Source organism: Geotrypetes seraphini, chromosome 10 (assembly GCF_902459505.1).
Source record: "Geotrypetes seraphini chromosome 10, aGeoSer1.1, whole genome shotgun sequence".
Classification (NCBI taxonomy): Eukaryota; Metazoa; Chordata; class Amphibia; order Gymnophiona; family Dermophiidae; genus Geotrypetes; species Geotrypetes seraphini.
The window spans coordinates 120,487,645-120,501,463 of NC_047093.1; the positions used below are offsets into that span (position 1 = coordinate 120,487,645).

The 13,819-nt window shown below is 45.0% G+C and overlaps 2 protein-coding genes across 4 annotated transcripts in view; both read right to left on the reverse strand.

The window, feature by feature from the left end:
• The window catches only part of LOC117367378 (RNA binding protein fox-1 homolog 3-like), a 46,449-nt gene extending 43,734 nt beyond the window's left edge, over positions 1-2,715 (reverse strand). The window contains exon 1 of the mRNA XM_033959836.1: positions 1,894-2,715. Coding sequence (XP_033815727.1) covers positions 1,894-1,980 — 87 coding nt within the window. The 5' untranslated portion in view covers positions 1,981-2,715. The remainder of the gene's footprint in view (positions 1-1,893) is intronic.
• Positions 2,716-2,871: 156 nt separating this feature from the next.
• The window catches only part of JOSD2 (Josephin domain containing 2), a 37,063-nt gene continuing 26,115 nt past the window's right edge, over positions 2,872-13,819 (reverse strand). For all 3 annotated transcript variants that reach the window (XM_033959847.1, XM_033959846.1, XM_033959845.1), the window contains exons 3-5: positions 13,543-13,668; positions 13,097-13,291; positions 2,872-3,459 (exon numbers count right to left, since the gene is read on the reverse strand). In XM_033959847.1, the coding sequence (XP_033815738.1) occupies positions 3,360-3,459; positions 13,097-13,291; positions 13,543-13,668 (421 nt within the window). In that variant the 3' untranslated portion in view covers positions 2,872-3,359. The remainder of the gene's footprint in view (positions 3,460-13,096; positions 13,292-13,542; positions 13,669-13,819) is intronic.

Consider the following 13,819-nt stretch of genomic DNA (forward strand, 5'->3'; position numbering starts at 1 on the left):
AATCTAGGCAAAAGGCTCCATGGATTTCACCCTCACAATACTTTTTTGTTCCCCAACACCACTTCGCTGATCACAACAATATCTCTCAGTTATTCCTCCCCATCTATCATCGTGTTTATTTTAGCAGTTGGTCCTGGGTTATAGAATAATCTCCCTTCAAAGTCCAACTTAAAATATTCCTTTTCAATGATGCATTTAGCCCGTGTCCGTCATTCAGGAAAATCCATTACCTTTCTTTATGGCTTCTTTTTCTGCCATGATGACTTGACAGCATTAACCCAGTTTCCTCCACCTCTTTATTCTATACTATTATTGAGATATTTGTAAACCGCTCAGAAATTTTAATGATGGGTTGTAACTCAAATTGGAATAAACTTGGAAACTGGTGTAACTCTCTAGGTTTGTTCTCTTTCACAACACTTACATGCTGATGGGACATAGAGGGGAAGTTTTGAATCCATTCATCCTGCTAAACAGCAGTTCTTGCCTAAATTCATGGTATAAAAATGTGCTCTCCCGCAGTATAAGAGTGTGTGTGTGGGGGGGGGGGGTGAGGTGTGGGGCGGACGGACATGCAGTGCTCCACCGTGTAAGAGAAGCAGGTCAGTTTGAAGCCTATGGGCATCATTCTCCAAAAACATTTTCAGAGAATGTCGCCCATGAGCCCTGCTTGTGGCAAATGATACCCACAGACTGCATTTTCACTGCTCCCTGCACAAAAGGTGTCAATTTTCACGTTTTCCCTCTGATGTTTGCTGAAAGCGCGAGGTTTTCATGAACTTCTGACAGAACAGAATGGGAGTGATAATCAGCATTCCTGAGAAAATGCAACACTAAAATCCTTTTCTGTAGGTGGGGATCCCCTCTCAATTTCAGGGAAAACACACACACTGCTCCAAGGCAATGAAAAGAGTCAGGGTTTTGCATTGTCTAAATCACAATTTTCAAAGATTTATTACAAAACAAAACTTAATCAGCAAAAAATGCCAATACAAATCTCCGGGTTGTTTTGGTTTTTTTTTTTTTTTGGGGGGGGGGGGGATAGCTTATTCTTTTGCTTGATATAATGCCTTTTTGGGGGGTGGGTGGAAGACAACACCGAACAACATTGAAACAGACACTTATTTTTGGTTTCCTTATCAGTGGAAGCCTCTGCACGTAACAGGTCATCTCTTGGACAGGTTTACAATTATTTACAAATTTGATGAACTGCCTTTTGTGTGCTGGGATGGATCTGTGGGTAACCAGTGTCACACACGCTTGTTTCTTAGGTCTTTTTTCCATTCATGTATTTATAGCCCCTGTTTTCCAGATCCTCAGGTTGACCTTAATTGGGCTTTAGTACCAAATCCAGTTGCTGGGGAAAGGCAGAGCTTTCTCTGGACATAAAACATCCTTCATTTCTACTGCTAGAGAACTCTCACCCTCATCGATATGACGTGACCCCAAGAGGATAATTACCAGCTGTCACTTAAGACAATGCTCTGCTCCAAATGCTCCATTTGCCCTTCTAGGGAAAGCATTTTAGAAAAAAACAGTTGGCCTTCAACGTACCCTGAAAATTGTTTCCTCTACAAGTCCGGCACTTAAGAGATAAGCAGCTTATGTACATTATCCAACTCAGAGTGATGTTTTAGCCACAAAGTTTGGGCAGTTTATCAGGAAAGTAAACACCACAAAAACAGAAGCACTGGGTCAGACCAAAGGTCCAACAAGCCCAGTAGCCAATCTAGGTCCAAGTACCTGGCAAGATCCTAAAAGAGAAAGCTTAAGAAACCTTTCAGACATGAAAAGGGCTCACAGGGAAAGAAATCAAACAGCAGAATTATAGATGAAGAAAAAGCTGCGAGGCTAAAGCAGACAAAGATCAGAAAGAATGTGAAAGGTTTTTACCTGAACTACGCCAGGGTAGCAGGGAGGAGCCTGCGGATATACAGGAAGACCGTAAGGGTGTAGCACTACCGCAGGAGAGGATAGCATAGTCTATAACCCCCTGGACACAAGGAAAAAGACCCCCAAATCCACAGCTGACAGGACCAGGAACTCTACAAACTGCTCAGGAAGGAGTGAGAGAGACAGTGGAGTCCGACAGCAAAGGAACCAAAATCAGAGCCAGCAGCTGTCTGTCCCTATCACTTTCACCCTGGAGCCTAGAGGACACATTGAACAGCCTGGCATCTGTTCCAGTATTTCACTCAAGGGTCTGTGACAGGGCAGTCTCGCGGTGAGCCAAGATTGCCACAGCAGTCAGTCTGTCCTTCCGAAATTCCTATCAAAGTGACCTGGTGGGTCTCCCCATATCTGAAGGTGCATTTTTCAGTGGTTTGATTTCCACTGCAGCTCTTTGTGACTCTGGCAAGGTCAATTAACCCTTCATTGCCCCAGACTAAGAGCCCACTAGGGACAGAGAATGTACTTGCATAGAATAAAATGTTCACTGGCAGTATATCAAATCCCCCGTCCTTTACCCTTTAACATTGCAACTGGCCAGTCACAGCAGAGTTCCCTCCAAGTGACAGACTGAGTATCTGATGTCCAGGGTCTGGACCTCCTTTGGTAATGTTCTTTAAGTCATAACTACTGATCCCTTAAGATTGGGTAAGGCACCGTCCTTAAACCCCTTGCCAGTTTTGCTTTTGGGAAACAAATGAGACCCACCATAGCAGGTTTTGGAGTGAGCATTTTGGGGTACTGGAAATCTATGAAGACACATTTTAGGATGTTTAGCTACTTGGTGCAAAGGGTTCATTATCAGACTCTCAGAGAACAGGATGGTGCTGCCAGGATTTCAGCCCACGCCAAAAACAATAAATAAATAGTTCCACTTGCACCCCTGTGTGGAAGATAAAAGTACTGAGTATACAATAACTGTGAGAAGAGAAATTCATTCATATTTATGGCAGGGAAAATAAATGATCCTTTCAGCTGCAAGCAAAAAATGAGCAAAAGCAAGGATAACCCCAAGGCAGTAGCTTTCCATCCAATGAGACAGCCTTAAGTCAGGTTTTCAAGATAGGCACAAGAAATAAATTAATAATCAATGCTCTGGGCCACGCTAATCCTTCCCTTATACATTTAGTGAGCTACCCAGAAAACCTGTCTGGCTATAGGGTGAGCAGCATGGTTTTCAGAAGCCCTGTCTGGAAAAGCCAGGGTAGACACTCTTCTTCAAGTAATAACAGGCGCTATCCTCGAGAGGCACTCAAGTGAAAAGGCAGCATCTCTATTCGTCAAGTTCCTTAACAGGCACAGGAGTGGCAGCTCGGCTTGCACAAAGTTTTGTAAAAACAGAGAGTTAAGAAGATTAAAAAGTTGTTTCACTGTTTGGTTCTCATGCACAATTCTGTCCAAAACTTTCATCATTCAGAATTCAGCCAAGTCCCAAAGGCCTCAACATCTTTCTGTACAACAAGCAGAACTTCACATAGTCCTTGCGAGATAAGTTCCTGAAGAAAAAGCCTGGAAAAGAAAACCAAACCAGAAATAGAGATTAAGGTCTTACCTAGAGAATGACACGGGAAAAAATTTATCACCGTTCCCACCCCGTCCCCGCGAGCTCAGTTCCCGTCCCCACCCTGCAAACTGTCAGATCCCATCTGCACAAACCTCGAATAGTTATGATTTTATACCAACTTATTTTATTAAAGTATAAAAAGAGAATACTCTGTACAATTGTCATTTTTTTTTAATAATTCTTTATTCATTTTTAAAAACTTACATCAAGTGTACAATTAATAAAACATGTAAGATTAAATACATCTCTTGAATTTTCTTAATATATTCAGATACATAAGATTATTCCCTTCCCACCCACTCCATTCATATTTAAACAAAAATATATAAATACTCTTATTTATATGTTCAAACCTTCTATATAATTTAGACAACCCACCCTTCCCCTCTCCCCCCTTTTACCAATATACTTCCAATATAAAACAGCATCTATTCATTACAGTAGGCTGTCAATGGCCCCCAGATCTTTATAAATTTATTATAATTATCTTTTTGTAAAGCAATTATGCTTTCCATTTTATAAATGTGACATAAAGAATTCCACCAAAAGGTATAATTTAATCTACTATAATTTTTCCAATTACTTGTTATATGTTGAATGGCGACTCCTGTCTTTATCAGTAAAAGTTTATTATTACTATTATTATTATAAACAAATAATACAGAGCAAGGATCAACAAAACCCATCTCCCCTCCCTTTCACAAATATCCCCTCCACTATTGTGAAAACTGAAGAAACCAAATTACTACAGAAAGCTGCTACATAGAAAAATCAAGCTAACAGAATACTTCAGTCACACATGGCAGGAACAGTGTTAGGGGAGAGCAACTAAGGCAACTACCCCCTGGTCAGAGAGAGAGCCCTAAGCCAACTGGAAGCTAAAGAAGCACAGCCTGGGCTTTGGGGTCCCCGATCTAATACCAGCTATAGCAGGATACATATTTCAAATCTGAAATATTAAAATCACAATATAAAATTTATTTTTTCTACCTTTTGTTGTCTGGGGAGGAGATGCTGAGTCTGACACGGGTGCAATTTTTTTACCACAGGAGCAAGACTTTTCACCACTCCTGTGGGGCGGTAAAAGGTCTTGTGTCCATTCCTGCGGGACGGTGAAAGGTCTTTTCCCCATTCCTGCGGTAAACCAGTTGCACATGTCTCCATTCCTGTGGATTTACTGCAGTGACCACGGTTTACGGACCCTAGTTCTTACCTAAATTATCTAGTCTTACCTAAATAAACCTAGTAAACGGACCCTAGTTCTTACCTAAATTCTCTAGTCTTACCTAAATAAGACCGTAGTCTTACCGTAACAGTTGTTATCCAGGGACAGCAGGCAGATATTCTCAACAGTGGGTGACGTCACTGACGGAGCCCCGCAGCGGACAGCCTCAAAAGCAGACTTGCTTGAAGATCTTTGTAAGAGCTTCCGAGTGCTGCACTGCGCATGCGCGAGTGCCTTCCCGCCCGAGTTAGGGCGCGCGTCTCCTGTGAGGAACCTCAGTTCAGATACCTAGCTATGAAGCCAACCAGGGGAGGAGGGTGGGTTGTGAGAATATCTGCCTGCTGTCCCTGGATAACACCTGTTACGGTAAGTAACTGTGCTTTCCACAGATAGGAATGGTATGCTGAACACTACCCCCCCCAAGACTTCTTTGCCAGTTGGACTTTGGGTTTAGAAACAGTTTGTTAATAGAATCTAAAGAGAAACTAAAGTTGCTTACCTGTAGCAGGTGTTCTCTGTGGACAACAGGACAATGCAAACACACCTTCCCTCCCTCCTTCCCTCTCAAACAAATGGTAACGGAGCCCACTAGGGCCCAGGCGATCCTCGACCTGGTACTCACCAACGGGGAAAGCGTCTCAGAGGTCTCAGTAGGAGATACGCTAGCCTCCAGCGACCACAACATAGTATGGTTCAACCTTAGGAAAGGCTTCCCTAGATCAAACACGAAAACAATGGTACTCAATTTCCGGGGCACAGACTTTGCACGCATGGGAGATTTCGTCCATCAGATGCTGCAGGACCAAGCGGAGACCGATGATGTAGAAGCTAAGTGGTTAACACTGAAATCAACCATACATGAAGCAACTAGCCGCTTCATAAAATCAGTAAATAAACGACAAAGAAACAATGAACCCCAATGGTTCACCGCGGAGATCTCGCACCTCATTAAGGAGAAGAAAAAAGCGTTTCTCTCCTACAAGCGCACGGAGAAAAGAGAGGCAAAGGTAGAATATAGGACCAGGTCTACAGCTGTCAAAATGGCAATTAGGGAGGCAAAACTTCGAGTGGAAGAAATTCTGGCAAAAAACATTAAAAAGGGGGACAAATCCTTCTTCAGGTATATTAGTGACAGAAAAAGGAACACAGGCGGGATAGTACGCCTTAGAAGACCGGACGGAAGTTACGTGGAAGCAGATTCCGATAAAGCCGAACTACTGAATGAATACTTCTGCTCAGTCTTCACCTGTGAGGCACCGGGACACGGTCCGCAGTTGAAGGCAACACAAAGCACAGAAGACCCGTTCCAGAATTTTGAGTTCACACCAGGTGAAGTTTACAGTGAACTGGCAAGACTCAAGGTGAACAAAGCCATGGGACCAGACAATTTGCACCCAAGAGTACTCAGAGAATTGAGCGATATACTGGCGAAACCGTTGGCTGAGCTATTCAATCTCTCCCTAAGTAAGGGGAAAGTTCCCCTGGACTGGAAATTAGCTAATGTTGTTCCTCTGCATAAAAAGGATTGCAGGGCAGAGGCTGCGAATTATAGACCGGTGAGTCTCACATCAATAGTGTGCAAACTCATGGAAACACTAATTAAAAGCAAATTGGACACGATCTTGAATGAAGGGAATCTTCGGGATCCCAGTCAGCATGGATTCACCAAGGGTAGGTCCTGCCAATCCAATCTCATCAGCTTCTTTGACTGGGTAACAAGAAAGTTGGACTTGGGAGAGTCTTTGGACGTCGTGTACCTGGACTTCAGTAAAGCTTTTGACAGTGTCCCACACCGCAGGCTGCTAAGCAAGATGGAATCGATGGGGTTAGGAGAGACACTAACTGCATGGGTCAATGATTGGCTGAGTGGCAGACTTCAGAGGGTGGTGGTTAATGGTACCCTCTCTAAAACATCGGATGTGACCAGTGGAGTGCCGCAGGGCTCGGTCCTGGGTACACTCCTTTTCAACATATTCATAGGGGATCTGACTCAAGGGCTTCAAGGTAAAATAACACTATTCGCCGATGACGCCAAATTATGTAATATAGTAAGTGAATGCAGTTTACAGAATTATATGGCGCAGGACCTGCTTACATTGGAAAGTTGGTCCTCAACCTGGCAGCTAGGCTTCAATGCTAAGAAATGTAAGGTCATGCACCTCGGAAGCGGAAATCCATGCAGGACGTACTTCTTGAACGGAGAAACTTTAACTAGGACTTCAGCAGAACGAGATTTAGGAGTAATCATCAGTGCAGACATGAAAACTGCCAATCAAGTGGGGAAGGCTTCATCTAAGGCAAGGCAGATATTGGGTTGTATCAATAGAAGTTTCGTTAGCCGAAAGCCTGAAGTCATAATGCCGTTGTACAGGGCCAAGGTGAGACCTCATCTGGAGTACTGTGTGCAATTCTGGAGGCCACATTACATTAAAGATGTGCGCAGAATTGAATTGGTTCAGCGGACGGCCACCAGGATGATCTCGGGGCTCAAGGGTCTCTCGTACGAAGAGAGACTGAACAAATTGCAGCTCTACACTCTCGAGGAACGTAGGGAGAGGGGAGACATGATCGAAACATTTAAGTACCTCACGGGACGTGTCGAAGTGGAAGATTATATTTTCTTTCTCAAGGGACCCTCAGCCACAAGAAGGCACCCGCTCAAACTCAGGAGCGGAAAATTTCATGGCGACACCAGAAAGTATTTCTTCACAGAGAGAGTGGTTGATCATTGGAACAAGCTTTCAGTGCAGGTGAGCGAGGCAGACAGCGTGCCAGACTTTAAGAATAAATGGGATACCCATGTGGGATCCCTACGAGGGTCAAGATAAGGAAATTGGGTCATTAGGGCATAGACAGGGGGTGGGGTAAGCAGAGTGGGCAGACTTGATGGGTTGTAGCCCTTTTCTGCCGTCATCTTCTATGTTTCTATCTCCTCAGTTCAGATAGCTAGCAGAGAAGCCAACCAAGGGAGGTGGGTGGGTTGTGAGAATAGCTGCCTGCTGTCCCTGGATAACACCTGTTATGGTAAGTAACTGTGCTTTATCCCAGGACAAGCAAGCAGCCTATTCTCACATAAGGGTGACCTCCAAGCTAATCAAAATGGGATGGTGGGAGTGTTGGCAATTTAGGAGAATAAATTTTGTAATACTGTTTGCCAAACTGTCCATCCCATCTGAAGAAAGTATCCAGACAATAGTGAGAAGTGAAGGTATGAACCGAAGACCAGATAGCAGGCCTTGCATATTTCCTCAATAGGAGTAGATCTGAGGAAAGCTACTGAAGCTGAACTTTATGGGCTGTGATTCTACTGTGTAGGGGTAATCCAGCCAGGGCATAGCAGAATGAGATACAAGCAGCCATCCAGTTGGAGATGGTATGTTTAGAAATAGGATGTCCCAACTTATTTGGATCGAAGGAGACAAAAAGTTGAGGAGCAGTTCTGTGCGGTTTGGTCCGTTCCAAATAGAAGGCCAAAGCACGTTTACAGTCCAGAGTAAGAAGAGCTACTTCTCCAGGATGAGAATGAGGCTTAGGAAAGAACACAGGAAGAACAATGGATTGGTTGAGATGAAATTTTGATACCACTTTAGGGAGGAATTTCGGATGAATACGAAGAACTACCTTGTTATGATGGAACACCGTGAAAGGTGGATCAGCAACTAAAGCTTGCAGCTCACTGACTCATCGAGCAGAAGTGAGGGCAATGACAAACATCACTTTCCAAGTGAAATACTTCAGATGAGCCTTGTCAATTGGTTCAAATGGAGGCATCATCAGTTGAGCAAGAACATTGAGATCCCAAACCACAGGAGGCGGTTTGAGAGGAGGGTTGACATTGAAATGTCCTTTCATGAATCTGGAAACCACCGGATGAGCAGAGGGATTTCCCTTCAATAGGCTGATGGAAAGCCGAAATTGCACTGAAATGGACTCTGATCGATGTAAACTTGAGGCCAGAATCGGATAAGGGCAAAAGATAATCCAAAACAGAAGATAAGGAGGAATGCTGAGGCTCCTTATGATGAGAAAAACACCATGTAGAAAATCTAATCCATTTTTGGTGATAGCATTGTTGAGTGGTAGGCTTCCTAGAAGCTTCTAAAATGTCTCTTACAGATTGAGAAAACTGAAGAGGGGTTATGTTGAGAGGTACCAAGCTGTCAGGTGTAGAAACTGCAGGTTGGGATGAAGCAGAGATCCTTGACTCTGTGTAAGCAGAGAAGGAAAAACTGGTAGAAGGTATGGCTCCCTGCTGCTGAGTTGAAGGAGAAGGGAGTACTAAGGTTGTCTTGGCCACCGAGGAGCAATTAGAATCATGGTGACATGATCGTTCTTCAACTTGACCAGAGTCTTGAGAATGAGAGGAAATGGAGGGAATGCATATAGGAAGAGATTCGTCCATTCCAGAAGAAAAGCATCTGCCTCGAGGTGATGAGGAGAGTATATCCTGGAGCAGAACTGAGGCAGTTTGTGGTTGTGGGGAGCTGCGAAGAGGTCTATCTGAGGCGTTCCCCACTGTGAAAAAATGTGATGAAGAGGTGAAGAATGGAGAGTCCATTCGTGAGTTGCAGAAGACGACTCAAGTTGTCCGCCATGCAATTCTTCGCCCCTTGAATGTAGACAGCTTTGAGGAAGGTGTTGTGGCGTATTGCCCAGTCCCAAACCTTCAGAGCTTCCTGACAAAAGGGAGGCAGATCCTGTCCCTGTTTGTTGATATAATACATGGCGACTTGGTTGTCCGTCCGAATGAGGACTACTTGGTCGTGAAGAAGATGCTGAAAAGCGTTGAGAGCTTTGAGGATCGCTCTGAGTTCCAACAGATTAATATGACACTGACGATCCGTACTGGTCCAGTGGCCTTGAGTACGGAGACCATCGAGATGAGCTCCCCAAGCGTAGGTCGAAGAATCTGTCGTGAGGACCTTCTGATGGGGAGGCGTTTGAAAAAGCAAGCCTCTGGAGAGATTGGAAGAGAGCATCCACCAACGGAGAGATTGCTTCAATGAAGGAATGACTTATGTGTTGAGAAAGTGGGTCGCAAACTTGCGTCCATTGAGTTTCCAGGGTCCACTGAGGAATTCTAAGGTGAAGTCTGGCAAAAGGAGTCACGTGTACTTTGGAGGCCATATGACTGAGGAGTACCATCATGTGTCTCACTGAGATGGAAGACACTGTGTGACAGAGTTGAAGAAAAGCTTCCAGACGTTGTTGTGGGAGGAATGCTCTGAGTTGGACAGTGTCCAGAATAGCTCCAATGAATTGTAGATTCTGAGAGGGCTGAAGCTGGGATTTGGGAAAGTTGATTTCGAATCCCAAACTTTGTAGGAACCAGGTAGTCCGTTGGGTCGCTTCAATAACCCCTTGAGATGTTGAATCTTTGATGAGCCAGTCATCGAGGTAGAGAAATACCTGAAGACTATGGTTCCTTAGAGCTGCTGCTACCACTACCAGGCACTTGGTGAACACTCTGGGAGATGAAGCCAGGCCGAAGGGCAGCACTCTGTATTGATAATGCAGATTCCCCACCCAAAATCTGAGATATTGACGGGAGGCCGGATGAATGGGAATATGAGTGTAGGCCTCCTTGAGATCCAGTAACGGGAGTAAAACCCCTTGTTCTGCTGATCCAGAGGAACTGGTTCGATGGCATGGAGATGAAACAGAGCTTGAGCTTCCTGAAGAAGAAGGGCGGTCTGGGAAGGATTGGAAGGATACTCTCTTGGAGGAAGGTCTGGAGGAACCTGAGTGAAATGAAGAGAGTATCCTTCCTTGATGATGGTAAGTACCCAGAGGTCAGATGTAATTGTCATCCATCGATGGTAAAAAAGATGGAGACGACCTCCTATAGGGGGAAAAGAAGGCAGAGTCAGAACGGTGGAGGTTATGCTCTATTGTAAACAGTCAAAAAGGCTGAGTAGCCTTAGGTGCAGCAGAAGGTTGAGGTTTTTGTTGCTTCAGAGGCTGCTGTTTTTTAAGAGGAGGGCGAGTGTAAGGAGCCGTCCTCGGAGTAAAACACTGTTGATAGATAGGAGCAGGGCGTGCAGGTTTGGCAGGAGCCTGCTTTGGCTTAGGTCTGACAATAGAAGCAAAGGATTTTTCATGGTTAGACAATTTCTTGGTGGCTGCCTCGATAGATTCATTGCCTTCACAAGGAATATTAGCTAAGGAGTCTTGAAGATTAGGGTCCATGTCAATGGTACGAAGCCAGGCAAGACGAAGCATAGCTACAGAGCAAGCAGCTGCTCGGGCAGACAACTCGAAGGCATCATAAGATGACTGGAGGAGATGCAATCGGAGTTGAGATAAAGAAGCAAGGACTTCTTGAAATTCAAAGTGCTTTTGAGTATCCAAATAAGTCAAGAACTTTGGTAATAGAGAAATGAACTCTAAATAAGTAATAAAATGGAAATTATAATTGAGGACTTTAGAGGACATCATAGTATTTTGATAGATGCTACGTCCAAATTTGTGCATAGTTTTCCCTTCCCTACCAGGAGGAACGGTGGCATAAACCTTGGAAGGATAGGGCCTCTTCAAGGAGGACTCGACAAGCAGGGATTGAGATAACTGAGTTGTCAAACCCTTTGCGATGCCCAGTTTTATACCTAGAGTCCAATTTTCCTGGAACAGCTGGTATGGTAAAAGTTGTCTACAGACATCGACCAAAAGTCTGATTCAAAAGCTTATGAAGAGGAAGCTTAAGTGATTCTGCTGGAGGTTGAGGAAGATGCATGACTTCGAGATACTCGTTAGAGTATTTGGAGCCAGTATCCAATTGAAGATCCAAGTCCACAGCCATCTGACGAAGAAAAGATGAGAAAGATAGCTGATCCGCCAATGGTTTGCCTCGCAAAGAACTCGAGGACGTCGAGGCAGCCTGGGTCGAAGATGAAGCTTCGGCATGAAAAAAGGTATCAAAAGAATATGGAGACTTAGACAATGTAATTGAAACCGCTGCTTCCTCGAGGTTCAGCATTGGAGACCTCGTTCGAGGAGACGGTGTCGAAAGAGGAAGAGACTGAGGCTTAATTGAAGAAGGTCGTTCTTTAGAAGAAGAATCATGCCTGGATGTATGCCTCGATGAAGGCCTCGATCATCGATGAGAACTGTGCCTGGAAGCAGATCTCGAAGATCGAGGAGACTTCGCCTCGGAGACAGAAGCAGCAGATGCTATCGAAGAATGGATAGGACTGGAGGCTGTAGATTGAAGCTCCAGAGGTTTGGTGGAGGAACCTCGATGCACTCCCAAAGACTCTGCACCTTGTATAGAGTGTGAGGATTCCTGCTGAGGCACTTGCAAAGATTTTGCTCCTTGCTTTACGTGCTTTGATGCCAGACCAGTCACTCGCAGAGACTCTGCTCCCTGCAAAGAGTGTATAAGCTCAGACTGAGGCAAAGGAAGCGGCTCGACCACGTGGGAGTCTGCTGAATGCCCAGGGGGGAAAAGAGGAAGAAGCTTCGGGCCCATATTAGTAAGGAACTGAATGAATTGCTTCTCCAACATGGTCTGGAAGGAAGCCGGCAAGGTTGGATCCGCGTCTGAAACCGGACCACCTGCTCTGGCTGGAGGTTCCACCGAGGTAGTGTGATTGTGCCTTAGGCACTTTAATCACTACCGGTGGAAATAGCTGCTGAACTATCTGACCTGAGGAAACAGGGGAAGATACAGCAGATGTCGTTGAAGAGAGAGCCGCTGCAAACGACGGAAGTCTGATGAGGCTCGAGGTGGAAGTCACTGAAGCAGGAGGGGCCTCGGTCGAAGTCAAGACCGCCTTCGAAGTCGAGGAATCAGAGGAATAATCCATCCCTCCATCCCGAAGAGCTGATCCACCAAAATACGACGGTTGAAGGCTCGAGGTTGTAGCGTAGCACAGCGCAGGCACAACTGCGGTTGATGTTTCGGCCCAAGGCACTTGAGGCACTGACGGTGTGGGTCCATAAGAGAAATCGTATGCTGGCACTTGCTACACCTCTTGAAGCCCGTGACAGGCCAGGACATCGAGACGCCCATTTATAGAATCAGCCCCTAAAAGTCTGCCCAGCACTGTCCTCATGTTCCAAATTACTGGAGTCCCCATCCAAACCCTCCCCTGCCCATCCTAAACAAAATTGCCATATACAGGACACAGACCGTACCAGCCTTAGTTCTTCAATTTGTACCATTCCTTTTCTGATTAGAGATCCTCTGTGTTCTTCCCTCGCTTTTTGGAATCATGTCATCATTTTCCTCTCCACCACCTCCCTTGTAATCTCTGCCTTTTTGTTAAACAACAGTATTACAAGGAGGAGATGAAAGACTATTTTAACCAGCACAAAGTTTCCTTCCAGATTATATGGAAGAGGAGCAAAAGGATTACCTGACATTTGTGTCATCTCCAATCACTAGTGGCACTTTCAGCTTTGAATCCAAGTTATAATAAAGTCCATTAATCTTCCGTACAGCAATCCAGTGTCTACGCCGGAATGGTAGTGAAAGTAAGCCCAAGGAGACTCTTGACGGGATATTCACAATAAAACCATGGATATTGCATAGTTCCAGTTGCTCCAAGGACCTACGTGTTACAAAAGAACAAAAGATTTTAATCGCTGAGATTCCTAAGAGAAGGAAACAAAAATCGGTCAGTCCCAATGGGTGGGGGAATAAAACAAAGAGCAAACTGGGGACACCCCAGGTTTTTTTTAGAGGCGCTCTCCAATATCTGGGAAGGAAGAAACAGAGACTACACTGGAGGTAGAGGAGATTTCTGCCCTGCAGAGGGAAATTAATGGGATGTACAAGACAGAATGAAATAAGGTTCACCACCTGCGCTTATCCCACCATATAGTTGCAAAGTCCAGAGACTGAAGAGCTGTCATTATCACATTAACATCATAATTGCCTGTGCCCAGGACACTGCGGTGTGGGTTCCAGCGTGAATCTGGTGCGAGCCTGAAAAACAAAGCAAACTCTCTCAGTACGAAGCCCTCTTGCACCACAAGATGCCTGTTCTCAGAGTGCCCTGCCTATCTGTACTGTCTCCAGGGTTTGGTTCTACCCAGAGAGGTAGAGGAGTGGATCCATCACCTCCCGCTCTTCACTC